Source organism: Neovison vison, chromosome 5 (genome assembly GCF_020171115.1).
Source record: "Neovison vison isolate M4711 chromosome 5, ASM_NN_V1, whole genome shotgun sequence".
NCBI lineage: Eukaryota > Metazoa > Chordata > Mammalia > Carnivora > Mustelidae > Neogale > Neogale vison.
Window position 1 is genome coordinate 105,432,344 of NC_058095.1, and position 27,053 is coordinate 105,459,396.

At 44.0% G+C, this 27,053-nt stretch overlaps 1 protein-coding gene across 1 annotated transcript in view; it reads left to right on the forward strand.

Annotated features, from left to right (window-relative positions):
- Positions 1–12,926: 12,926 nt before the first annotated feature.
- LOC122907061 (guanylate cyclase soluble subunit beta-2-like) overlaps positions 12,927–27,053 on the forward strand; it is a 59,633-nt gene continuing 45,506 nt past the window's right edge. The window contains exons 1-2 of the mRNA XM_044249670.1: positions 12,927–12,960; positions 16,033–16,106. Of these exons, the coding sequence (XP_044105605.1) occupies positions 12,958–12,960; positions 16,033–16,106 (77 nt within the window). The 5' untranslated portion in view covers positions 12,927–12,957. The remainder of the gene's footprint in view (positions 12,961–16,032; positions 16,107–27,053) is intronic.

The following is a 27,053-nucleotide window of genomic DNA, read 5'->3' on the forward strand; positions in this document are numbered from 1 at the left end:
TTGCCACATAAGGTAACATTCATAGGTTCTGGGGATGCAGAACCTCCTGTGGGGAGACCATACTTCAGCTCCCCACACACGGTATCACAAAATGTTCTTGTCCTTCTCAGTAACCCAGCCCAATTTCCTTGTAAACTTGATTCTAACTGCCCAATATCCATGGTGAACTCTGACTTACTTTATTCCATGTGCTACCCACTAGTTTTGTGAAAATGAAATTCTGTCTTGTCTGACAGCCTCTTATTTTGGAAAGACTTTCTGATTACACAAAATCACCAGGTGGAAACACACAATACATCAATCCTGTAAGGGAGAGGAATGGATAGCCAGTCCATATAAACATTGCTGATGGTCAAGAGTGATGCTTCCCTTCAATCAACCTATCAAGTTCTTAGTAAGCAACTGCTATATACCAAGCAAAATAATATAAGACACACTTTCTGCCATTTGGTAATAGGCGACCTAATGGGGGAAGATAGCACAAACATGGAACAGACAGTGCTGGGTATTTACTGCTTCATCGAGCATCTCAGTCTACCCACGAGAGGAACTCCGCACTTGCAGAGAATGCACTTAGCTCAAGGTATCAAAGAGAGCTTCATGGTGGAGGTTCTCTTAAAAGACAGCTTTAGACTCTGACAGAGGACTTCTAAAGGCTGTCATTTCATGCACATGGATAGTTACCAGAAAAGTCAGAAAGGATAGTAGCCAGCAAGGGGATGCCCTTGACTGAAGGGCAGTATTTCTACTGAGCAGTCATGGAAAGCTGGATTGACAGAAATCAAGGAGACTTGATCAGACAGGTCCAAGAGTCAAGCTTTACTACATCTTGAGCTAACTAGTGGAGAGAAGAAGCCCTAGAAGATGCAGTATAGCATCTTCTATAGTGTGTGTTGTGGCGGTGGGCGGTGGTGAGTCCAGAAGTGGGCCCTAAAGTGCTGTGGGATTAAACCGTTAAGCTCCCCACAGCTTCAGGAAGAGAGGCCCTCAGGCCCCTGGTCTGAGTTCTGTGGTGAATCTTGCCTATGGTCCCCTGTGAGTCACACGCATTCTCAGGTGATATCGGCTCCCACCTCCTTCCAATCAAATATGGCTGCCTTGGATCCCCCAGTTCCTCATCAACAGCATGGGTCAGGGCAGTTCTCCTTGAAAGGGGCAGGAGGAGTGTGATGGTGGTAAGGGGAAGGGTTGGGCAGGCACATATTGTAAATAAATTGATGTAGCCATTTTTGTTGACCTCCCAGGCCACAGAGCATGTCAAAGCCTTCTGGTTATTCTCTTGGGGGAAATGCCCATGTTTGTTTATCCATTTGTTTGTTGTTTGAAAAAGAATATTCAGCATTTACTATGTCCCAGCTTGTGTCTGGAGTTATAATATAAACAGAATCTCTCACAGTACTTTCAGTCTGCGGTAGATACATACATTCATCCAAGGGTTACACCAGCACACATGAATCACAATTGAAGTAAGTTCTGGATGGAAGGCCTTTGGTGTCACAGGGAACTTGTAACGGGGTCATCTGAGCTGGCTGGGGCAGGGTGGCTTGGGAAGGGCTTTCTAGATCCCACATAGCTTCATTTGTCATACTCAGATACTCAACTGTCACCTCCTCAGAGAGGTCTTCTTGACCACACTATCTCACCCATCACTGATCTTAACCTCTATTATGTATTAGCTGGCTGCTCTGTGTCTACTGTGATCTAACACATGCCTGTACACACACACACACACACACACACACACACACACACACACACTTGCACATACAGTCTCATACACATTCACTTGTGCACGCTTGCCCCCATTAGACTGGGAGCTCTGTGAGGGCAGTAGCTTAGTTTAGCCCCCGTATGTGCTCAGAAATCTTCCAGGCCCTGAGAATATCTTCCAGGCCCTGGGAATAGAACCAATTCTCTGCCTTTAGAGCTTATACAAACTTGGTGGGAAGGGGCGTGCGGGCAACGTATGCTATCATATGCTACGTGCATATATATATATTCAAATGTAATAATGTGTCAGGGAATAACCAATTCTGTGAAGTAAAATAGAGAATGGGAAGGGCAGGAGGTGGGATTTTTAGTCAGAGAAAGCCCTGCAGAGGTGGTGATACTTGAACAGAGCTCTGAACAAGAGAGGGATTGAATGAGATCAGGGGAAGGACTGGTCAGGCCAAGGAAGGAGCCTGCATGAAGTCCCCAGGCAGGAAGGCATTGGGGGACCTTGAGGATGCAGGATGGAAGGTACTAGGTTGTCTTTGGAGGGTTCTGAACAGAAGGGTAGCACAGTCAGATTTAATTTTTGAAAGATGTCTGTGGCTTTTGGGTGGGGGTTTTACTAAAGGGCTCAAAGGGACAACTTGGGACACCAGCTGGGTTACTCTCTGGGAGCCAGACAGGAGGTGTCGCTGGCAGCCTGGATGGGAGGACTGGGCTGCGACAAGATGGTTGGGTTGGGAGAGACTCTGAAGCAGGACTTACAGGTGTTTAGGCTCGCCAGGAACTAGATACAGAGACGTGGGGCTCTAGCTCGAGGTGCTAGTGACCACAGGTATGCTTTATGAAGTGGATTAACAGAGAGTCTGGTCAGCAGGGGTTTTTCTGGAGGGGAATGGGGGAGAGAAATCAAGAGTTCTATTTTGTAGCTGTTAACTCAGAGCTTTCTGTGGACTTCCAGGTAGGAGATTAGACACCTCTGTGTAGAGCTCAGGGGCGTGCCTGGATCTATAAATACAAAACCCAGAGCTGCCACCCCAGAGATGGAATCTGAAGTCATGAGAGATGGAGTCACTAAGATATCAAGTAGAGATCTGAAGGGCTGTGAGGGGAGGGGCAGTATGCCAACGTTTAGAGGCTCGGGAGAGAAGGAACGTGTGTGGTGCAAGGAAAAACATTGAGTTAGGTGAAGAGAGTGCTCTGAGTTTGAGGGAAGAGAGCACAGAGAGTGGCGGGAGGTGGTGTGGGGACAGCAGATCATGCACCAAAGCCAGGTAAGAAAAACAGTCTTGATTTTGATTCAAAATGGTGTTGTCTACATCCAGAGAGCTCACTGACCCTACTCACAAAATTCAGCTCCAAATTCCTTCTGGCTGTTTCTAGAACTCAAGAGCACCCAAGAAGCGGTGGAGTGTACCAGATCAGGGCAGCAAGGATCTGGCAGGCAGGTGCACTGGCTAGGTGTGCCTTGCCCGGGGAGGGGGTGGTCAGACCCTCACACACCTCCTCCGCCGAGCAACCACCTGCTCTCACCTGGAGGCCCTCTATAGCACCCCCACCCCTGGGGTGTATATGTGGCCTGGTGGCTCAGGCTCTCTGGGCCTTGCTTTTCTCAAATGACAATAGGGCACGAGAATACTTGTTCTTAACTTGCAGTGCTACAGGGAGGGATAAATGATGGCCACCCAGTAAAGTGCCTTGTAGACGGTAATTGTTAACTGTGGCCATATTAAAGGATGATGACATGCCATCACGTAGGAGAGTCAAAAATTCTGCCAGTAAAAGAGAAATCCTGAAATGTGTTAGACATGATTAGAGGTGGTACAGCTTCCTGAGCTAACTGTTTGCAAGAAGACAGTAACGGAACCAACATGAAGTTAACAATGTGTTCTGGAGTGAGAGGTCTGGCTGGGGTCCTTTCACTCAGTGGCCAGTTGGCCTTGGATGTGATACTCAGCTGCTCTCAGTCTCAGTTTCCTGACTGTCAAATGGCGTGGCACAAGTAACTACCTTGTGGGGGTGTAGGAGCCCCTAAGACTCCGTGGAGTGTCTGGCACAGAGCAAGCATACAGAAAATACTGCCACCAACACTATTACGGGCCCATGGAAAATAACAGTATATCAGTTATGATCAGTTGATTACAATGTGACAATCCTTAATTGTCATGCTTCCTCTACAGATTGATCATGGCCCCCAGACTGATCATCCGATTGATTTGCAGCTGTCCCCCAAATTAAATGGAAGTATGGATCAGGGTAGATTGGAAGCTGAATTTGGTCTTCAGTGAGCCTTAACAGGAGTGTCAGAGCTATTGTTTGATCTGACCCCTCATCTCCACCTTGCCTGGCTTCTGTATGTAATTTGAAAAGGCAGATGTGTCTTCACTTCACTGTCCCTGGACTCCCATCCTTGAGAGTCATAGCCCCGTATGACACTGAGGGGAACTGCCACCCAGGGAAGATGAATGACATTTTCATGATTAATCCAGACCTTGGGAACCAGTCACAGAGGGAGGACTCACACCTGAGTTCGGTGTGCTGAGCTGTGTTCTACCACATGTCTGGATTTGTGGGCATTCAAAGCCATATTCCATGGCCTCCGTGCAGTGGAGCAAGTACACGGCGGGCTGTTGGTATGTGGTCATTTGGCCACATGGTGGCACTTCACGCCTAATAATTCTGTTGGTCCTCTTCCTATATTTCCGAAGGCTTGAAATTTCAACAGAAAGAGAAAGAAACACACCCTCTTAGAATGACTTAGATACCATTGCCAGGAAGCACAGGGCTCCTAGGGAGGGAGGAAATGAACTAGGTTCAATGAGGAAAAGCTTCAGCTCTTGTTGTTTTCCTAAGTTCTAATGGGAAGGCTCTGGTCTGTGATAGAAAGACCCAGAGTTCCACATTCAGAACCCATTTTCCAGGGTTTTTTTCATAACACTGCAGCAACTCCAGGTCCAAAGTAGGATATCATTCATCAGCATGGCAGATGAAAGTGGGCCTCCATGGGCCAGAGTTTGACTTCCTTGGAAAAAGATTTTTCTGAAGATACCACCTGATTTCAAGACAGGCCTCAGTTTCTTATAAAAGAAAAAAGGGGGGCGGTTAGTATCCACCATATTTATTCTTTTCTTAGAGGCTACAGAGACTTGGGACTGACTCTGAATACCACCTCCTAAGCAAACTGGCTTTGGAAACTCAAGGAAGCTACTTAGTTTCTCTGTACCTCAATGTTGTCATCTTTAAAGGGACTTAATGACAATAGGACCTACTTTATATAGGATTGTGATAAGGATGAAATAATATTCACTGGAGCCAAATGAAACTGCTGGTATTCAAGTCTCTGGCTCATAAGAACAGCAATTTCATGTAGTTCATCCTACAGTGCTTTGTGCCAGGCACGAAGGGAGGCTTGGTAGAAGTGAGATATTAGTATCACAACTAACATGATAAGAGTCCAACAAACACTTATTATGGACATTTAGATAATAAACCAGGACAAATGGGAATGGAAGCATAGCATACAAGTACTTGTGGGATGCAGCAAAAGCAGTGGTATGAGGGAAGTTCATAGCAATAAACACCTACATTAAGAAGAATGATCTCAAGTAAGCAACATAACTCTATGCCTTGTGGAACTAGAAGAAGAAAAAATTGAACCTAAAGTTAGCAGAAAAAGAGAAATAATATAAATTAGGGCAGAAATAAATGAAGTAGAGAATGGGAAAAAAATAGAAGAGATTAACCAAATTATAAGTTGGTTATTTGAAAAGATAAAAAAAATTGACAAAGTCTTAGCTAGACTAACCAGGGAGAAAAAAAGAAAGGGTTCAAATTAGCAATATTATAAATGAAAAAGGAGACATTACAACCCATACCACAGAAAGCCAAAGGACCATAAGAGGCTATATGAAAAACTATATGCTAACAAACCAGACAACCTAGAAGAAATGGAAAAATTCTTAGAAATATAAAACTTATTAAGACTGAAGAAATAAAGGACTAGAATAGAAAGAAAGAAAGAAAGAAATATAAAATCTTAATAGACCAATTACTAGTAAGGAGATTAAATCAGTAATAAAAATTCTCCTAATGGAGGAAGCCCAGTACCAGATGGCTTCACTGGTTAATTCTACCAAATATTTACAGAAGAATTAACAGCAATCGTTTTCAAACTCTTCTAAAATATTGAAGAGGAGGGAACACAAACTCATTTTTTTTTTAATTTATTTATTAGACAGACAGAGATCACAAGTAGGCAGAGAGGCAGGCAAAGGGAGGAAGGGAAGCAGGCTCCTTGCTGAGCAGAGAGCCCGATGCAGGGCTCGATCCCAGGACCCTGGGATCATGACCTGAGCCGAAGGCAGAGGCTTTAACCCACTGAGCCACCCAGGCACCCCCACAAACTCATTTTAAGAGACCAGCATCATCCTGATACAAAACCAGAAAAAGACACTATAAAAAAAGGAAACTGCCAGCCAATATGCCTGATAAATATAGATGCAAAAAATCCTCGATAAAATAATGACGAACTGAATTCAGCAGCACATTAAAAGGATCATTCACCACGATCAAGTGGGATTGATTCCTGGATTGTAAGGATGGTTCAACACACAGAAATCAATCAATGTGAGATGCCACATTAACAGAATGAAAGAAAAGAACTATATAATCATCTCAATAGCCATAGGAAAAGCACTTGACAAAATTCAACACCGCTCACGATAATTGGTTTTAACAAATTAGCTACAGAAGGAAAAAAATTCAACATAATAAAGGCCATATAGGAAAGCACACAGCTAATGTCATGCTCAGTGGTAAAAAGCTGAACTTCTCCTTTAAGATCAGGAACAAAACAAGGATGCCACTCCCACCACTCTTCTCCAACATAGTATTGGAAGTCATAGCTAGAGCCATCAGGCAAGGAAAAGAAATAACAGGTAAAAATAAGTAAATAATAATAATAATAATAGTAAGTGTTGGAAAGGCACAAAAAAGGAGAAAGAAATAAAAGGTATTAGAATGGGAAAGGAAGAAGTAAAATTGTGTTTATTGCAGATGATATTTTATATATAGAAAATTCTTAAGACTCAACCAAAGAACTATTAGATTGAATCAATGAATTCAGTAAAGTTGTAGGATATAAAACTAACATTAAAAAACCAGTAACATTTCTATACACTAACAATGGATTTTCTGAAAAGAAATATATTGATTTCATTTACCAAAAAATAATTCCATAGCATAAAAAATAATAAAATCCATTGGAATAAATTTGAGGAAATGAAAGATTTCTTCTCTGAAAACTATAAGACACTGATGAAAGAAACCCAATAAGACACAAATAAATGGAAAGATTTTCTGTGCTCAGGAGCTGGAATAATTAATGTTGTTAAAATGTCAATACTACCAAAAGCCATGTATAGATTCAATGAAATCCTTATTGAGACTCCTATGGCATTTTTTAAAAAAGTTTTTATTTATTTATTTGTCAGGGTGTTGGGGGAGAGTACAAGCAGGGGGAGCAACAGAGGGAAACAGAAAACCAGGATCCCCTTTGAGCGAGGAGCCCAATGTGGGAGTCGATCCCAGGACCGGATCATGACCTGAGCTGAAGGTAGATGCTTAACTGACTTGAGCCACCCAGGTATCCTTCCAATGGTATTTTTTACAGAAAGAGAAAACATTCCTAAAATTTATTTGGAACCACCAAAGATGTCAAACAGCCAAAGAAATCCTGTGAAGAACAAAACAGGAGGCAACACATTTCCTATTTCAAGCTATACTATAAAGCTATAGTCATCAAAATAGCATGGTATTGGCATCAAAACAGACACAACAATGAAACAGAATTGAGAGCCCAGAAATAAACCCAAGCATGTAGAGTCAATTAATATTTGACAAGAGAGCTGAGAGTACTTAATGGAGAAAAGACAGTCTCTTCAATAAATGGTGCTGGGATAATGGGATATTCACATGGAAAGGAATGAAATTGGATCCACATGTTATACCACCCACAAAAATATACTCAAATGGATTGAAGACTTAAATATAAGACCCGAAAACATGAAACTCCTAGAAGAAAACATAGGAAAAGTTCCTTGACATGGGTCTTGGTAATGACCTTTTTTTTTTTTTAAAGATACGACACTTAAAACACAAAACAACAAAATAAAAAATGAACACATAAAACTACATCAAACTAAAAAACTTCTACATAGCAAAAGAGGCCATCAATCAAATGAAAAGACGATCTTAGAATGGGAAAAAATATTTGCAAATTGTACATCTGATGAAGGGTTAATATCCAAAATATATAAGGAATTCATATAACTCAATAACACAAAATCCCCAGAAACAACCCAATTAAAACACCAGCAAAGTATCTGAATAGACCTTTTGCCAAAGAAAATATACAAAAGGCCCACAGGTACATGAAAAGACGCTGAGTGTCACTAAGCAATAGGGAAATGCAAATCCAAACCATAAGGAAATATCATCTCACATGTGTTAGAATGGCCATCATCAAAAAGACAAGAAGTAATAAATGCCGGCGTGGATATGGAGAGTGGGAACGCTTGTGCTCTGTTGGTGAGATTGTAAATTGGTACAGCTGCTGTGGAAAACAGTATGGAGTATAGAGGAGCCTCAGAAAAGTAAAAATAGAACCTCCAAATCATGCAGTAATTCCACTTCTGGGAATATATCCAACAGATACGAAAACACCAACTTGAAAACGTGGCTGCATCCGCATGTTCACAGCAGCATTATTTACAATAGCCAAGCCATGGAAACAACCTAAGTGTCCACCAGTGGATGAAGGGATAAAGAAGTTGTGGTACACACACACACACACACACACACACACACACAGTGGAGTAGTATTCATTCATTAAAAACAAGGAAACCCTATCATCTGCAAAAGCATGGAAGGGCCCAGTAGGCATTATGCTATGTGAAATAAGTCAGACAAAGGAAGGAAACTACTGTATGAACTCACATATGTAAAATCTTAAAAAAAAAAAAACCTCCCAAAAAAGAGATCAAACTTGTGTGATAACCAGAGGTGGAGGGGGAGGGAGATGAAATTGGGGGAAGGTGGCCAAAAGGTACAAATTCTGGTTATGAGATAAATAAGCACTAGGGACATAACGTACAGCATGATGACTAGCCGACCCTGCCGCATGGTGTATAGGGAAGTGCTTAAAGAAGTCTATTCTGGAGTGCCTGGGTGGCTCAGTGGGTTAAAGCCTCTGCCTTCGGCTCAGGTCATGATCTCAGGGTCCTGGGATCTAGTCCCGCATCGGGCTCTCTGCTCAGCAGGGAGCCTGCTTCCTCTCTCTCTCTCTCTGCCTTCATCTCTTGCCTACTGTGATCTCTGTCTGTCAAATAAATAAATAAAATCTTAAAAAAAAAAAAAGAAGTCTATTCTGTGAGTTCTCCTCACAAGATGAAAATTGTTTTCCCATTTTTCTTTCCCTTTCTTGTATCTTTCTGAGAAATGGATGTTCGCGGAGCCCATTGTGGTAATCATTTCAGAGCCTATGCAAATCATACTATCACACTGTATACCTTAAACCAAGATGCAGTTATTTCTCAATAAAACTGGAAGGAAAAAAGGAACCAGCCTGTCTTCTGCAAAGTTTTTTTTTGAAGATTCATACTGCTAAGTGACCCTGTTGTCTCAGCATGCCGAAGTTCCAAATATGAAAACATGCCTGAAAGAAATCTGGTTCTATTTCGCGGCTATTGCCTCAGCCAAGCAAGCTCTACCTCAAGCCATCTTTCACTGAGATTTTACTCCCCCCCACGGAGGAAATCAAGGCCAGCCCCGTAGCTCGTATGGTGTGAGTAAAGTTATGTAGGGCTCACCCTTCTGAGAACACTCTGTGACTTGGGCTGATACGGAAAACCCTCTCTCGGTCTCTCCGATGTGCTCCCATCAGTTTTTCTCTTCTGTGTCCCAGTCCCTCTTAGCAAGCCAGGTGAATACTAGCTAATCTCAGTTTCCTCCTTTTGGGTGTGCCAAGAGTAAGGCAGCTACAGCTCCAGGAAGGCCAAGAACAACAAACAAAAACCAGATGATGGTTATATTTTATCAGAGAAAATCTTTTGCCCGCACACTCCCTCTTTGCCCTCTTGCTCTCATTTCTTTCCTCAAACTATACAGATTGACTCTAGCAAACTCCCTACGATTTCTCACCTCCCCACCCCCCTTCCTTGTCATGTACAAAATGAAACATTTAGGTTTCTCATTATACCTGAGACCTAGGCTGCAGACCACAGGAGGTGAGAGTTAGCCTTATAGGATCTCATTACATATCATAGAATGTGTGTAAATGAGTGTGTGTTTACAGACATAATGTCCAGTTTGGGGAATGAGTTTCTTCAATGCACCCAACACGTTTAAAAGTGAGGCCAGATACAGTTAACCAACACAGGTTAAAAGTGAGGCCAGATACAGAAGAGAACATGCAGTATGATTTAATTTACACAAAGTTCTGAAGTTCAAGAGCCAGGAAAACGCATCGTCCGAGATGATCATGACAGTCACTGGGGGTGGGAGGTGCTGACTGAGAAGGCACGAGGGTGCTTTCTGTGATGATGGAGATGGTTTATCCTTTTACTGGGGTGTGGGCTGGTGAGCCACCCAGGTGGAGGCATTCGTCCAAGATCACCCAGCTGCACCCTGAAGACCAAAAGAGGTACCAGTGAAAAGTGACCTTCAGACCAACAGTTACAGTCAGGGCAGGGGGCCCCTTTTGTCCCGGAAGAGAGAAGGGAATTTCCATATATGGGAAGTTCCTCACTAGGCTCCCTATGCCATTGAAAAACACATAAAATGTCAGCCAATTTCCAGACAGTTTCAAAATCCAGGGACGTTTTCCTCCGTGCACACATGGCCTATGTCTTTTCAGATATTTACAGGGTATTTACAGAGAGTAGTCCTTTGGGCGGCGGTTGTAATTAGGAAAACTGGCAGTGGAAATTAACCCATACCATAAAAGACAGATAATTGCTCCACTGCCATATACAATATTATTATCAAACGGTATTCACCGACGGATCCAGTTGGTCCGTACAAGCTCCATTGCGTTGTTCTAGGAAAGATCCCCCCTTCCTTGCTACCCTGAGGATGAAGCGGCCACAGCCCACGAATGCTAGGCCATATGGCACTTAACATCAGAATCAGAACCAGCTTGTGCTTGTGTGAGATACTGAAATTTATTAGAAAATCAGAAAGCCTAATTTCCACCAAGTTCCTGAGACCTGCCATCTGCTGCATGAGAAAGAAAATGGAGGGTTTTTTTTTTTTTTTTTTTTTTTTTACCATTTACTTATTGTGAAATGCAAGCGTGCTGGCGTGTTTGAAAAAGCAGGGTTGAGGGCTGGGGGGTGCAAAAGAGAGAGAGCGGGAGCAGGCCCACTTGGCAGGGGAGAGAAGACTGTCAGCTGAATGGTGGTGGGGGCCTGGGAAGCGTAATTATGGAAATCACCTAGTCCAGAGCCTTTTCTTCTCCTCCTGAACACATGTTCCTTTCGCCCAGGAATAACACAGAGAGAGAGGCTAGCTTTTGAGAATAAGCAGTCTCTGTTTCAGAAAGGAAGAAGAAGGGTCTTAAAGAAGTACCAGTCTGTCTGAGTATTAGGTCTTTCCGTGGAGCGGGTGGCGTGAGGAAGGCAGGAGGGCGTGGGACAGACAAGGGAGCCTACTGGGTGGGGAGGCAAGGGGAGCTTTCTAAGGGGGATGCAGAAAGGGTGGGGGAGGGGCAGGCCAGGACAGGGATCTGAGGGGGGTGGGGGAGGGGTGGGGAAGAAGAGACCCCTGAGAGGGGAGAAATCTTTCAACATCGTCTGGAATTTGATTGTCTGTGTTCCGTGTTGGGCATACAAAGCTAAAGATGCACTGTCCTTTAAGGAGGGCTTCATTTCAGGGACATGCCCCTGTCCCTGGCATCGTAGGCTCACCAGCTGCTGCCATGGCCAGGTGCTACATCCATGGGGTTGTCCACACCTCTGCAGAGCCCTGCAACCTCAAGGGATTCCCCAACCCCTTGAGCTTCATTATATTCCCTTTTATTCTTGTTTTTACACCAAAGCCGGCATGGCTGTTAGAGATGCTGTAGGTGCTATTCATTGGATGTGGTTGGGGACTGGGTTTCTTCCCTCTGATCACAATACAGAGGAAATAGACCCCTAGGAGAGAGGTTACCAGAGGCTGAATGGGGTGAGGATGGAGAGGAAGGTAAGGCTTTAAGGCACCAGGGAGTCTCACATTATAACATCACAGAGTCAAGTTCCGGTCAAGACCTGCCATCTTTGGACCACATCCAAGGAGATTTAATTAAAGAAGAACTAAAAAGACCTCAAAAGGCCATTTCATCTGCAAGGCAGTCTTCCAACAGGATCCCAGAGGCATCCTGAAAGTCAAGTTCAGGGTTCTAAGAGTGCTCTGGGGGCAGAGGGCCCTGTGACTGGCCATGTGGGAGCAGAGCCCACATCTCAGCCTCTGTACTCCCCAGGTGCTCCCCACGGTGATATCACACAGGAAAGTGACTGACTGCGATCTGTCAAATGAAAGGACAAATGTCTTTGCAAAAGCCTCCTGGGCTTCAGGAATCCTGGCCTCCCTCTTCAGCCAAGCTGGGAAAGAATGCGTCACAGAGCATGAGATGCCAACCTCTCTGCGGGGGAATTGAGTGGGAGAGGGAGCAAAGTGAGTTTCTGAATTTGCAACAAGATTGGGTGGGAAGCCAAAGTCAACCCCAGAGTCCAGCAGGATCAGGATGTGCTGGCCCTCTGAGCCTTCTGCCACAGGAGGGGAGAAGCCAGGGAGCGCTCAGGGTGGGGGCTCTGCTGGCTTGAGGTCCTGGAAGTTCCAAGCTGCCCGCACGGTGTTGTTGTTGTATTGGCACCTCTGGGAGAAGTTCAAGTTTCAGGCTGAACCCCCCCAAGGAATTAACACCAGGGAGTTGCACCCCAAGGGGAACCTGGCAGTGGGTCCCACGCATGAGCTGGTGGGGGCAGATTTACTTTTTCCTCCCTCAGTGACTAAGGACGCAACAGTTAGCTTCTTGCTACAGGGTCAGTGCTCAGCTCCTGATTTCCCTGTGGACACCCAGAGGCTACAAGACAGGCTGCGGGAGATGCCGGGTGTTCTTCTGAATGACTGGGGGCTGATGGGTTAGTCAGGAGCTTGGTGTTCCTCCAGGACTGTTTCCACCTGAAGGCAGTCACTGCAGCAACATGGTAAGGGCCTCCTGGTGTCCTCTGTCCTCCCTTCCCCTTGGAGTCCAAGGGTCCCCCTGGCCCCTCTTGCTCGAGATGCGCATTCTCGAAGAAAAATGGCTAACCTTTCCAGGAGCATTTGCTTCATACCTACGACCTCATTTAATCCTCACCTCAAACCAGCGAGGAAGGGACCATGCTCATCCCCATTTTCCAGATGAAACAGTTGAGGATGAATGAGATTTGGTGATGGTGCGGGGTCAAACAGCTGGTAAAATGTGGGGTCGGCTAGCAACCTGTGCAGCCGGCACCGTTCCTCTATCACCCTAAGAAGAGTACTACAAGAGTGATCAATTCCATTTCAGTTTAGCTCTTAAACAGAGTGGGTTCAGAGAGGGTAGACCATTTACCCAAAGCCACGAAGCTCTAAGGCACAGAGGGAAAGCCATCTGGCTCCAGAGCAAGCACAAGCTGTTTCCTCTAAGCCACACCCCCTCTCTGGGCTCACTGAGGCCAGATTAGACTAGGGGGGGCTCCATCCCCCAGCCAGCAGATGGCAGGCCCCAGGAGCAGGATTAGATAGGGATGGCGCAAAGTGATCTTTGCCGGAGAAATACTTAGCTAGACTTAACATTTTCTGACTTTTTCTAAAAAGGAAACAATTGCTTCTTTTGAACACTGATGCTTCTTAAAGGTACCACAGCTACTCTCCAAGGAGCCCTCAAAAGATTTAGCTGCCACCAGCCAATGGTGTAACTGGTTTAAGGGTCCTGGTTCCTGAGTGTTAGAGAATTTGGGAGCTATTTGTCGTTCTTGCCCGTTCCAGTCAGGCCGTCAAATGTACAAGGAGTGGGTCTTGGTGAGACTCCCCGTGAGCTGGTGCATGAGAGGCATGTGCCAAAGACCTCTCACAGACGCAGGACCAGCCTGTTCCCTGCCTCTCCGCTCTCTCCAGGGGTGGAAGAAGTCCCCCGATTTGAACATTCAGGAGAAAACATATTTATTATGGCCAGCAGAAGGTGAGGGGGCTGTTCTCTGACCTAGATGTTCAGAGCCCCCAAATGGTAACCGATGCCACTGACTTCAGAGACCACCGAATGCTGAAGACCCAGCGCTGGTCCTAGGTTACACGACCCGCTGACCCTAAAGTCCTTAAACTTTGAGCTATGTGATCCCATGGGGTTATGACTCACTGGCTGATTCCCCTGGGCCTCGCTTTCTTGCCACTACGAGGCTTGGGCGGCAGGCATGATAGTTTCGTTGGCCTCCGCATTCTCCTGCCAACATAGCTAGGATAAACAGTTGCTATCTTTGCTAACGCTGAATTGATTTGAAATGCCTGGAGGTATTCAAACGTTTTCATGCTTTCAGACTCCAGGCTTCAATTCAGTACTCATTTGTTCAGTAAGTCTTACTAAATACCTACTATGTACCAGACGCCATCTTGCCGCTTCAGTTGAAATACAGATAAATTGCACCTACTTCTTGACCCCAAGGAACTTACAAAGGTGTGTTGATAGATGGGTGTGTAGATAGATAAATAGGAAATACGTGTGTGCACACGTGATATGGTAACATAACAATCCTGGGGTGATAAGGACACAGAGGGGTCCAGTGGTGAGTCTGGGACCCAGGGAATGCCAGCCAGTATGGGGCAGAGGAAGTGGGATGGGTTCTAGAAACAAGGGGATAATGGAGCCAAGACTTACCACAGAGTGACTGAGCAATGGGGGAGGAAACACTGTCAGGGAAGGGCCATCTGTATTTGGGGAGAGGTGGAAGGTGTTTTGGGTAAGCCTTAGACAGCAGTGGTGGGAATCATGGAAGCATAAATTTCGGTGGTTCGCGAGCGTGCTTTAAACGCCAGGCTACGGTGTGGTCTTGTCAATGAGTCACACGTTGGGGGCACATGTGGAGCCAGGATGAGATGGAGTGAAGGGAGAAGACTACATTTTGGTGTGGACCTGGAAAGACTGCCAAGCCCAGTGTACATTCTGTTTCTAGAAAGAGCTCTTAGAACTCAGAGCCCTCTTCCTCTTGCTGGCGTTCGCTTCTTTCCCTTTAAGAAATCCCCATACATAAACATCCACACTTATAAGATAAATCTTGAGCCTGATATTTGTGAGACAGAAGGATTCTTTACTTGATGAAGATTTTTTTTTTTTTAACCTGAGTTCCCTTGGTGCTTTCAAATTTAATCCAATCATCACAGCCCCTAGGTTAGGTGTCCCCGTGCTGTGGAGATGGGTGGCCTGCATGGGTTGTACTCCCCTTCACCACGCAGAGGCATTGATAAGCCCTTTTTTATTAAAAAAAAATTTTTTTTTATCTGAAGGAGGAAAGAAGGAAGATCACAGATTAATGAGCAAATCAGGTAGAAAACTCTGTTAATCCCATTGCTCCTTCTTTCTTGTTAGTTTTTTCTCCCTTTATTTTCCTTTACTTTTGATGTCTTCCTCCAAAATCACACCATTCCTAACTCATTTTTTAAAATTTTTTTTAAAAAAGATTTTATTTATTTATTTGACTGACAGAGATCACAAGTAAGCAGAGAGAGGTGGGGAGGCAGGCTCCCTGCTGGGCAGAAAGCCCGATGTGGGGCTCGATCCCAGGACCGTGGGATCATGACCAGAGCCGAAGGCAGAGGCTTTAACCCACTGAGCCACCCAGGTGCCCCAACTCATTTTTATAAAGAAAAGAAACTCATTCTGTCGCTGCCTTTTTGACACGGCGCGAGGTGAGTGCCCTTCCTGGTCCCTGTCTCTAAGCCCCACCACATGCCCCCTGTTGTGTTTTGAACTCTTTGTTCTTATGAAATGATTTCCCATTTTGGAGATGACGACAGTGAACCTCTTATAGTTCTAGTCTGATTTTAAATTTTAAGCTCCTAGATTTTCTCTGTGAAACGACTTCTCTAAGTTGAGAAGAAGCAGAACTGTCAAACCAATAAACTCCTAAGAAAGAGGGAAGAAGTATAATTCATTTTCTCAAGAAGATACCTTGGCACTTTTCCTAAAAGAAACTGTTCAGATGTCTATGACTGGGGATTCTGTGCTTCATGATCCACACTTTCCCTCTTGTTTTGTATTCTAGTACGGATTTATCAACACCTGTCTACAATCCCTTGTGACAGAGAAATTTGGTGAAGAGACCTGGGAGAAACTGAAGTAAGTATATTTAAGGAAAGATGGAGAACCCCCGGTGGCAAGACTCCAGTCTTTAAAAGGTCATGGGTTTTACTAACTTTTTGATTAAGACAGATGGTTATTACTGGGACATCAGTTCAAGTACTTTAAACGTACCAACTAGATACAGAAAAAATATGCTATACCGTATCTGTGCTTAAGGAAGGTATTTGTCTCAATTCCTAAACCTAGCCCACGTGAGTAAGTATTCTACCTTTAACTTCATGAATAAATTCTTATTTGCTCCTCTTGATTACAGAAGAAAAAGCAACCACATTATTTCCAATGTACATAGAATGAGCTGCCAAAACCTCACAGAAGAGGGGTATTCCTTTGGAGTCTAGCCAGAATCCCACTTTAGGAGTCTTTTTTTTTTTTTTTTTTTTTTTTGAGAGAGATAGAGAGAGGAGAATCTTAAGCAGGCTCAGCATCCAACATGGGGCCCCCTCCGCAGGGCTTGATCTCATGACCCCGAGATCCTGACCTGAGCTAAAATTAAGAGTCAGCCACCAAGGGGCCCCCTCTTTAGGCATTCTTTAGTTACCTGTTATAGTTTTCCTCTCTGCTTCCACCCAGCAAATGCTGAACACCGTTACTTACCTCTTGAGTGGTCTCCTGTCTGACTCCTGTAAGCTTGTGCTATCTGCCCGCCTTCTCGAAGGTTCCCAGCCTTAAAATGTTAGAAGACTGGAGTGATGTGTCTCTGAGATTTCCTGGTCCTGGGAAGAGGGAAGATTAAAAAAATATGGAGAAATTGATTGGCTTCCTCAGTTAATCAACAGCATGCAAATTGAAATAATTAAGCACTGCCTTGCCTATGAAATCTATAAAACATTGAAATGATTAACAACCAGTTCTGGTGAAGATGCAGCCAAATGGGAAATTGCTGATGGCATTGTAAGTCAGTGCAGCCCTTTTGGAAAGCAATTTGACCAATGTCCCAAAAGCTGCAACAATGATGAAATCCTTTAAAGCAGTAATTTCATTCTAGGGAATTTATTCTTGAGAATCTTGTCCCTCAGAAACAAATATATCTATCTATATACACACACGAAGATGAAATATAGCCTTATATTTATAAGCAATAAAAAAATTATCTTTAACATTCAAAAATAACCCAAAAGTCAAATGGAATGACAAGAAGTATGCATCATTATATGTGATGCTTGCAAAGATCATGAAGCAACCTGCAAACATTTATGACAAAATAAAGTCCAAAAGACCAGAAATGAAAAACCAACAACAACAACAAAAAAGACATGAACTTACATAGTTACTAGCTAGATCACATTGATGAAGAAAAGGGAAAGACCAAACTAGTGATGACTAATAACTAAACTAGAAAGATGAAGTGCTCAATGACTTTTTCCCCTAATACCTATTTCCCAAATTTCCTCTATTTTTTAAATGGCTTTTGTAATGTCAAAACAGTTTAAAATGCTTAGCGCAAACTTACCCTCATTCCTTCCTATTCCCATTTTGGAAATAAGTTAATTAGAGTGGCAGGCGCAGGGGACTTGCGATCATGGGGCTAAATTAGGAGGAGGCAGGCAGGCCCCGGAGCCCCGGGGACCCTACTCCACACCGTGCACGGTGGCCAACTGTTAATGTGTCCTGTGTCTGACCCTTTTCTGGAAAGGCAGCCCCAGGCCATTTCCACAGCATCTCTAGGGTAATTTTCTTAAAAGCACCACAGGTTTGGGTGGGAACAAGTACCTCTGGCCTCACAGAGGCAAGGAATACTCATTTCTAAATATTTTAAGGAGGAATGCTGAATTGTGATCAGAGAAAATTTGGACTAGTGGGTGCTTGAGAGATCATTTGGCCCTGAGCATCTCATTTTACAGATGAGAAAACTGCAGCCGGGAAGGGTTAAGGGACCTGCTAAAGAGTGGGAGACCTGCTAAAGGGACCTGCTAAAGAGTGCTCTAGAGTCAGTAAGGGACAAACAAGGTGCTCAGAAAAAATGCCTGTGTAGTAAGCACTCCCTGAATGTGAGGTGTGTGATTGGAAGTGAGGCCTGTTGTTGGCTTATTTTCAAGATGTGGGTCCTCGGCTGGGTTGAGGAGAGGGGGAGAGCTGTAGGGTGTGCACTTGCGAGCCTGCACTGGAGTCCTGGCTCTGGGTTTGGGACTGTGTGTCCTCAAGGCCGTTGTACACCTCTAAAGCTGCTTCCTCATTGAGAGAAGGGGAATAAGGCACCCATCTTCCAGAGTTCGGAGAGGATTGAGTGGAAACATCGATCCCCAAGTACACAATAGGTACTCAGTAAGTGCTGTTTCCTCTCAAATACGCAGGTGCAACACTAGAATTAGACCACATTCGACATTAATAGGCGTTACTTTGGGGCTGGTCAAGTAGCTATGTCTTCTGTCCTAAAGAGATGATGCTCCTTTAAGATGTTCTCTGTGCCCAGAGAAGGAGACCTGGTATTCTAATATTAGCATTACTTGGTGGATGGCTTTGACTCTGTTCTTTTTTCGGACTGGTCTCCCCAGCTGCCAGTGTGGGACACTGTCCAGCCCTGTTTTGGGACCCCCATAAATACTAGTGACCAGCTCATAAGAGGGAAGGGGGGATTGGTTTTTGGTGATAAATTTTTGACCCACGATGTTTTTATCATCTCAATTCCTGGCTAGAACTTTTAGCCTCCGCTTATCAGGTGGCCCAGTAGAGTCTGTCCTGCCCAGGAGAAAGGCCAGGGCTCTAGAAATAACTGGAAATAACTGGATAGAGAGGGAGCACTTAGACATGAGTGGAGGTAAGACAATAAACGTGTTCAGTCCTTAGCCAGCGACAGCTGAGAGGCATTGTTCACAGAAGGGTGCTTGTGTCCCCCCACATTATGGAGCAGATGCACCGGGACTAGCTGTGGGAACCCTGATTGGTTAAGATGGTCAGTGCATCTTTGTGAATCCAGGAAAAAAATAGGTTTCCATGTGTGAGTAGATGAAAGTGATTTCTTCCTTTTCAGATCCTGGGTGTGCCCTCACTGTGGGAATGATACATAGATTTCTCTTCCTGCCCGTGAGGAGCGTTTCTCACGGCATAGCCCATCAGGAAGCCCTGCAAGCCCAAGAACTCCAGGATGATAGGACACTGGGAGCTGGGGTCCGAAAGAGCACAAGAGAATCAGAGAGAGAGAGATGTCCAGGATCAGAGACCCCAGGGAGGCCATATCTACAGCTAGGCTTTTACCTCCTTTACTCTTGAAGAACCAACCCCGTGCTTGATTGAGTCTCCAAGGGTATGTTTGCATACACAGCACTAGACACGTATGTGATCGCACTGGAAATGCAACCTTAAACGAAAAGCAAAGCCTACCTAACCAGCTCAACCAACAACAAAAATCGCATCATACTAGAACTCATTAAGAAAACAAAACAAAACTATAGTGCAGAAAACTCAGCTTATAAAATGCAAATTAAGGCAAGATCATTTGCTGTGCAAAAGGATTTGCCTCAGGCGGCATTTAAATAACAAGTTCCCTGGTGCTTTTAAAATAGAATTTTAGCTGAAAAAGAAAAACCCATCAATTCCTACACAAAGTTTTAAGAAGGAATGATTAGGTAAAATGAAGTATGTCTCCAGAGTTTATGACAAATTTTAGATGATATAATCAGAAACACATGTTTCTCCTCCTTTGCTTGCATTGTTTATTTCTCTCTCATATAACCTAGATTTATAGATTTCTAATTATGAACCATTCTTTTATAACCTTCTGGCTAAAATCTTTATCAGGACTTAACAATGAGACACAGCTAATAGGTTGGGAGGAGTAAAGCCTCTGGAGTCAGATCAGCCTTTACATTTTGCCTGTATCATTTACTAGCTGTTTGACGTGGGCAAGTTTACTTACTCAACAAGTATTTATTTAGCTCCTAGTATGTGCCAAACAGAATTCCTGGCACTGGGAACAGTGGTGAAGGGAACAGATGAGGGTTCTGTTCTCTTGGAAGAACTGTATTCTAGCTGTATTCCAGTATGAGGTTGGGGGCAGAAAAAAAGCAAGTATCCTACTAAATGCTAAAAATATAGGGTACTTGATAGTGACCAGGGGTGGAAGATGTCAGTTTCTCTGAGATGGCCAGAAAATGCCTCTCTACCAAGGTGATATTTGAGCTGAGAGGCAGGAAGGAGCTAACTTTGAATTAGGAAAGCATGTGTATTCTAGGCAAAGAGAAGAGCCAGTGCAAAGGTCCTGAGGTGGGACTGAGTTTGGTAAATTTGAGACCCAGAAGAAAGCTTCATGTGACTGGAGTATCATGGTTGAGAGTCTGGTTAGGAGATGAAAGTGGAGACATGGTTAAGGATCAGAATATATAGGCGGCTAGAGATGGAAAGAAGTGGGAACTTTATTCTGATTGCAATGGGTAACTGAGGTCTCTGAGCCTTGGTGTCCTTACTTCTAAATGGAGATGATAATGGTAGTCACCTCACCCACTTGTGAAGATTAGCATGACTGACACACGTGAAGCATCTGGAACTTAATGCAGGACTTTGTTCGTAAGGATCAGCAATTCACTCTGTGAGCTAAAGTTTAAGGAAGTTAGTAAGAGTCAGCGGGAGGTGTTAGTAGGATTCACAGAGCTCAACTGCAGAAAGCACAGAGACCCAGAGAAATCTCTCAGGACGTGGAAGCTCAGTGCGCCTCTTTCCCTCTCTGTGCCTTTTTTCATGTTCACCCTATTTTCCTGGCTGTCTCTGCAAGTTTCTTAATTTCTGTTTCTTCCCATTTTTTTCCATGTGCCCTTTCAACTTAAGAGATCACAATCATTTGATATAGACTCAGTTTCTCAGTGTCTCAATACCAGACACCTGGGATAGAGGATTTGCTGGGCTGCCTTTGGTCATGTGCCCATACCTGGACCCATCAGGTGAACTTTGGACGGTAGGATCTCTGAGAAGAGGTTCTGGGTAGAGCCACCGTGAATGTCTCTCCACTGTGTGAACAAGTGTGGGAGAAGGGATGGAGAGCTGCATGATTTATGTATCCATGAATGGAAGACGAATAAATGAAAAGTAATTGGAGAGGCTCTGAGAACGTCTGAGATCATCTTTGAAAATGTGTACACGTGTCTGCGTGTATTTTCTGGGCAAAGGGTAGGTGCTATTCATCAGAATCCCTAAGAGCTCTATCACCTAAAAATTTCAAGGGCCCTTGCCTCTACTTTTCTGGGATTTTCTTCTTACTAAATAAGAAAAGCTCCTCACATTCTGATATCTTAAAAAACATCATTTCAAATACACTGAAAACTGAGCCAGAAACAATCGGGAGGGCTCCCATTCACCCTCCTCCTGCTCTGCCTCCTCCATTCCAGCCACTCACTAAGCCTCGCCAACTCCCTCCATCTTCTCTGCTTTTCCCATAAATAAGGTCTCGTTAAAAAGTAGCTGAAAGCAGACAGCTTCTATTTTTTAACCTTTATCAAGAAATGCTGCCTGTCTCCTCACTCCTACTCCTTGAGCCATGAGCACGGTTGCTGATTTATCTGGCTGCCTAAAATCGTGGCATCAGAACCACAAGGGCCTTGAGAAATCAAGTTGGTTAGTAAGTCTCAATGGGGCGACTTACTCCCCAAAAGATCATACCGGAATAGTCAAGGGCTTAGAACATTAAAAAAAATACTTAAAAAAATACTTAATATTGTGATATTATACATACAAAAGAGAAAACTGTTTTTCTAATAAAGGCCGTTGAAAGTCAAGCTTGAGAAACACTTTTGTTTAGCAGGACTACATGGAGGGTAAATTTAGCAAGAGTAGAAACAGATATTATATGGCCTCAAACTTATGTAATTTGAAGATCCTCTTTTAAAAAATAATATAAAATTACAAATAAAAATTTAGCTACAAAACCGAGTACTTATTTAGAATGAGGAAATGTTAAAAGCTGACAGATACCAATAACATCAAAGGTCCAAAAGGTAACGTGTATCCATTATCATTAATTATTGACCCACTTTTATATTTTTCCCTGCATGTTTGGCTGCTTGTGGCTTGCCTGTTCATGTGACAATGGTATAATGAGATCATTCTCCATGGAGAGGACAAATGTTCCTCTAACATGGTTGGCTGAAAATTGTTTTTACTGTGTTTTATTTTTATTGATAGGGACAAATGTTTTTCTGTACATTTGTAACCTTCTAGGCAGTTTCTACAAGGTGTGCCTCTTTGCTGGTGTCGAGTTCTAGGAGAATCTTGGCCCTTCACCTATTTCTGCATGTCTCATCCCTCTGCTCCCAGTTGCCCGCTGCTGGCACTTCTCTGCCAGAAAGTGGCCCCAGTCAGGGAGTTGCAGTCTCTCCTTCAGATGCCTATTGTGGGGGTCACAGGAAGGTCTAGATGCTTTTGAGTCTACCAAGGGGAGGTGGCTCTGGGGGCTGGGTGGCCTGTAGTTCCTCCCAGAGGCACCCCAAAACATCATCAGGGCATATAGGGAAGTCCTTTCACTACCTGCCCTGACTGGGCTGGCTCCAAACGAGGGAGGCTGGGCAGGGCTGTTGCTTTCCCAGAAGCCTCAGCTTCCTTAGCTCCCAAAGCAAATCCGATTCACCCTGGATTTAAGTTAGATGTTCTCAAACAGTTTGGCCTTAGGAAGACATTTTAATCTTAAAAACAGTTGAAGACCCAGAGAGCTTTTATCTATTGGCATTTACTTTACTGGAAATAAACCAGAGAAATTTTAGTAGATGGTTATCTCTTGACTCGCCTAAAATGGCAATAATAAGTCTATTACATGTGAGTGTAAATAGCCCATTTTTTAAAAAAGACTTTATTTATTTGACAGAGAGAGAGAGAGATCACGAGTAGGCAGAGAGGAAGGCAGAGAGAAAGGAGGAAGCAGGCTCCCTGCTGAGCAGAGAGCCTGATGTGGGGCTGGATCCCAGGACACTGAGATCATGACCTGAGCCAAAGGCAGAGGCTTAACCCATTGAGCCACCCAGGAGCCCCTAAATAGCCCATTTTTATGAAAAATAACTATCAGCCAAATAAAACAATTAGTGAAAGGAGACATTGCTTTATATTTTTTGCAAATTGCTTCCATGTCTGACTTGGTAGGAGATAGCTGGGTTCCATTTTCTGTACTCTATCTGTTGTGATCTGTGGCTTCTGATGAAATTTACGAAGAAAATGTAGAAGGAGGAAGCACTTTCAGGCTCTTTTCAGATCCCTGTGGAGTTTCTTTTAAACCTCACAAAAAGCTCCACTAGTGGTAGTTTCTCCAAGATCAGTGACAATGTTGAGGGCAAATCCTTTGGCCTCTGTCACACCTTGGAATATCTTTTGCCATTGTTTTGAATGATTGTGCATCAGTCATTTGGAAAATATTAGCTGACTGAGATTATATTAGCTGACTGCAGATCTTATGAATATTGCCATAATGCATTATACAATATCAAAATCACATTTGTCAATATCACGACACTCTCATCAAAGCCTCTAAGAATTGGGAAGCTAATGAGCTCACAGTAGCAGGTGCAAGTTTTCCAAAATTCCAATTCTCACTTGAGAGCTTGAGTTTTATCATTGGCAACAGATTCTGTCAGTTATTTTCCTTGAAGTGACAAGTTAACTTTGTTCTTTTTTTTAAGAAAATGTCTGCCAAATATCCAGTTCTGAATAACTGCTGTCCGTCTGTCAGTGGTTCTTTCAAGTAGAAATGGTGTTCCATGAAAAACGGGGCAAATTCGGCTCACAAAGCAATCGTAAATTTGCTTTTCCTTGAGCTGACCATCCTTCTTGTGTAGACAGCGGAGGTTTGTACTTCCCGCTTCGTCCTGCTGAATTTTCGAAAGACGTAATGAAATTGATCAGTGTTATTGCTTCATTAAGGACGATTTGAAGAGAAACTGGCTTTGTTTTTCTTTACCATGAGTGTGTGGCCGCGAAGAATATCATGACTTGGTACAGATAGTGCTGCTGCCTTGATCCGTGCCAAGGCCCTAACAGGTCTACCTACCAATGCTTTTGAGCTATTAGAACACATTTTAACCAGGAAAAAGAGCAAATAATGTCTTAATTTTATTATGAAAATAGTTTTGACCTCACAGACCCTGAAAAGCTTCTTAGGGTGCCCCCCAGGGGTTCCATGGAACACACCTTGAGAACTGCTGGTTTAGGAGCCAGAGTCATTCTCAAGTGAATCACATCATGTGTTGGCTGGGGAGGGTGGTACATCAAATTCGCTACAGAAACGTTGACCTAACCTGACACTGTCACTGCAAAGATGAAGAAATGGAGGCACAGTGAGATTTGTTTCAAGTCATCCAGATCGACTGTGGTAGGGTCAGGATTCGTTCCCTGGTCTTCTGGCTCATATACGGTGGAAACATACACCTCTATCAAGCTAGGTCTCTCACCCTTTGTAAACTTCTTATAACTCCCTGTCAGGCTGCTGTTATGTGCCAGATACGATGCTAGGTATAGAAGACGGGAAACCAAATGGTATTTGCCTGCTCTTTGGGGCCCGTCATCCAGGAAGCCTGGGGACAGGTACATCAAAGTTATAGGTGCAGCCGGCGTTAAGACAGGTAAATAGTGGGGACTCAGGAGCTCAGAGGAGGGGTGCTGGGATCTGACAGCAGCTCATAATGACCAGAGTTGGTGATTGTCAGGCTAAGTGGGGAAGGAGGAAAACAAGTTGGCCAGACTGTCCTTCCATGGGAAAGAATAGGCATGGCTGATCACAGGGGCCTGGAACACTTTGAGGAATGAGTAGGGGAGGTGGCTGGAGGTGAAGGGGAGGGGGCAGGGGCTAGGTGGCATGTGTTAAACCAATAAGTCTGGACTTGGTCACAAAGGCCTTTGGGAGCTGGAGCAACTGGCTGGAGGCTTGGCTAGATGGGCAAGCTGGTACTTCTAAATATCATGTGGTCACGACACCAGGACACCAGGTCATGATGCCATGTAACTTCTATGGCCTTTTCTTCCCCAACTACACCTTGAGTCACATGGTTATGCACAAGTTTGTAATAGGAATTCCCTACCTACCAGAAAGGAGCTCTTGAAGGAACAATTTCCCATGGCTTAGAACTGATCCCATCTTCTTGGCCTGAAACTTGCTACGACGTGCTATTTATTTTTCCTGTGGGCTTTATGGCTCACTCTGGACTCTTAGATACCATTACCTCAGTTTTGTAATGCTAAACAAGGTAAGATCTATAATTTGTCATGTGTGGCCTTGCCAGACTGAATCCTAGAAAGTGTTTCTGAGCGGTGGTTTCCAAACCTGGAGAGCCCTCTGAGACAAGTGGTTAAATAAATATGGATTTCCAGGCACCACCTCCAGGGCCCAGGAATCGGTATGTTTATTTTGATCCCCAAGTTATTCTGGAATAGGCACTCTGGCCCTGGTTTTCTGCCCAGTTATTTTGGGTATCTCTAGTTAAAACTAACTAAAAAGGAATATACATTTTTTTAAAGATTTTATTTATTTATTTGACAGAGAGAGATCACAAGTAGGCAGAGAGGCAGGCAGAGAGAGAGAGGAGGAAGCAGACTCCCCGCCGAGCAGAGAGCCCGATGTGGGACTCGATCCCAGGACCCTGAGATCATGACCTGAGCCGAAGGCAGTGGCTTAACCCACTGAGCCACCCAGGCGCCCAAAAGTAATATACATTTAATGGCGTTTCTATTCCAGTTAAATTCTGATTTGTCAGAGCCCCTGAATATGTGTCTATATGGTCACTTCTGTGGTTGGTATTTTTCACATGATACGAAATGTGCTCCTCTTTGTGTGAGTTGGAAACATCAACTTTATTCATTTCTCACAATGCCACTCTAACCCCCCAATCTCTTCAAAATGTTTTTTTCCTTTTCTTTCTTTCCCTTCCCTTCCCTTCCTTTTCTTTTTTCTTTTCTTTCCTTTTCTTTCTTTCTTTCCTTTTGTTTTGTTTTTTTCTTTTCTCTTTTCTTTTCTTTCTTTCTTTTTTGGGAGAGAGTGTGAGAAAGAATGAAAGTGGGGTCAGGGAGGGAGAAGGGTAAAGGGAGAGGGAGAGAAAGAATCACAGACAGATTCCCCACTGAGAGTGTGAGCCTGATGACTTGGGTTCAATCTCACATCCCTGAGATCATGACATGAGACAAAATCTGGAGTGGGTGCTTAACCAACTGACCTGTCCAGGTGCCCCTTCAAAATGTTTTCTGATGACCATTTTTCTCTCCTTCACTTCTTATCAGAGGTATTGCTATCTCACTGGGAAGTTATCACTTGGTTTACTTATTTATTCTTTATTCTTGGTGAACATATTGTCTCACTAGAGCGGTTTGAATGACTGCGTATTGCAAATATACACCAACTCTCTGGGAAGTGTTATACGTAAGATCATGAAGATCTTTAAACAAGGCTAACAATTCCTGTGTGATCATAATAGTCTGGGACTGTCTGGCATCCCAGAAATGTGCAACATATATATAAACCAAATCAATATTTGATGCTAAAGTATTATCAGTTCAGTCTAAAGGAAAGACGAGTCTGTCAGACCCAGACAGGGAGGAATGGGTAGTCCCACCAGAAGCCTGGAAGGTGGCACAGAACTTGTTAACATTTCCAAGGGTCTTGGTGATGACATAATCCCTTCTGGGACCTTCTGAATACATTGTGATACCATGTCAGGCTTCAATTTGGGTCTTGCTCATCGTGTTTCTATTTGACTCATAGGCATTGAAGCAAGGTGCACATTTTCACAGAGGCCCGGAGGCCCTGGGGGAGTGGATAGAGGGTGATGACAACATGGCAGAGATCATTGCAAGGGATGGTGGGTAACAGCATCCTTTGTCGGCCCTGGGCCCAGCATTCAGCTTCTCTGAACCTCTGATGATGCTTAGAGACCACCATACAGACAGGGACCCAAATAGAAATCTTGTTGGTAGAGAGAGACCCAGAGAACTTCTAGTTCAGTGATGGTCAAGTGCAGGGCAAGGGCC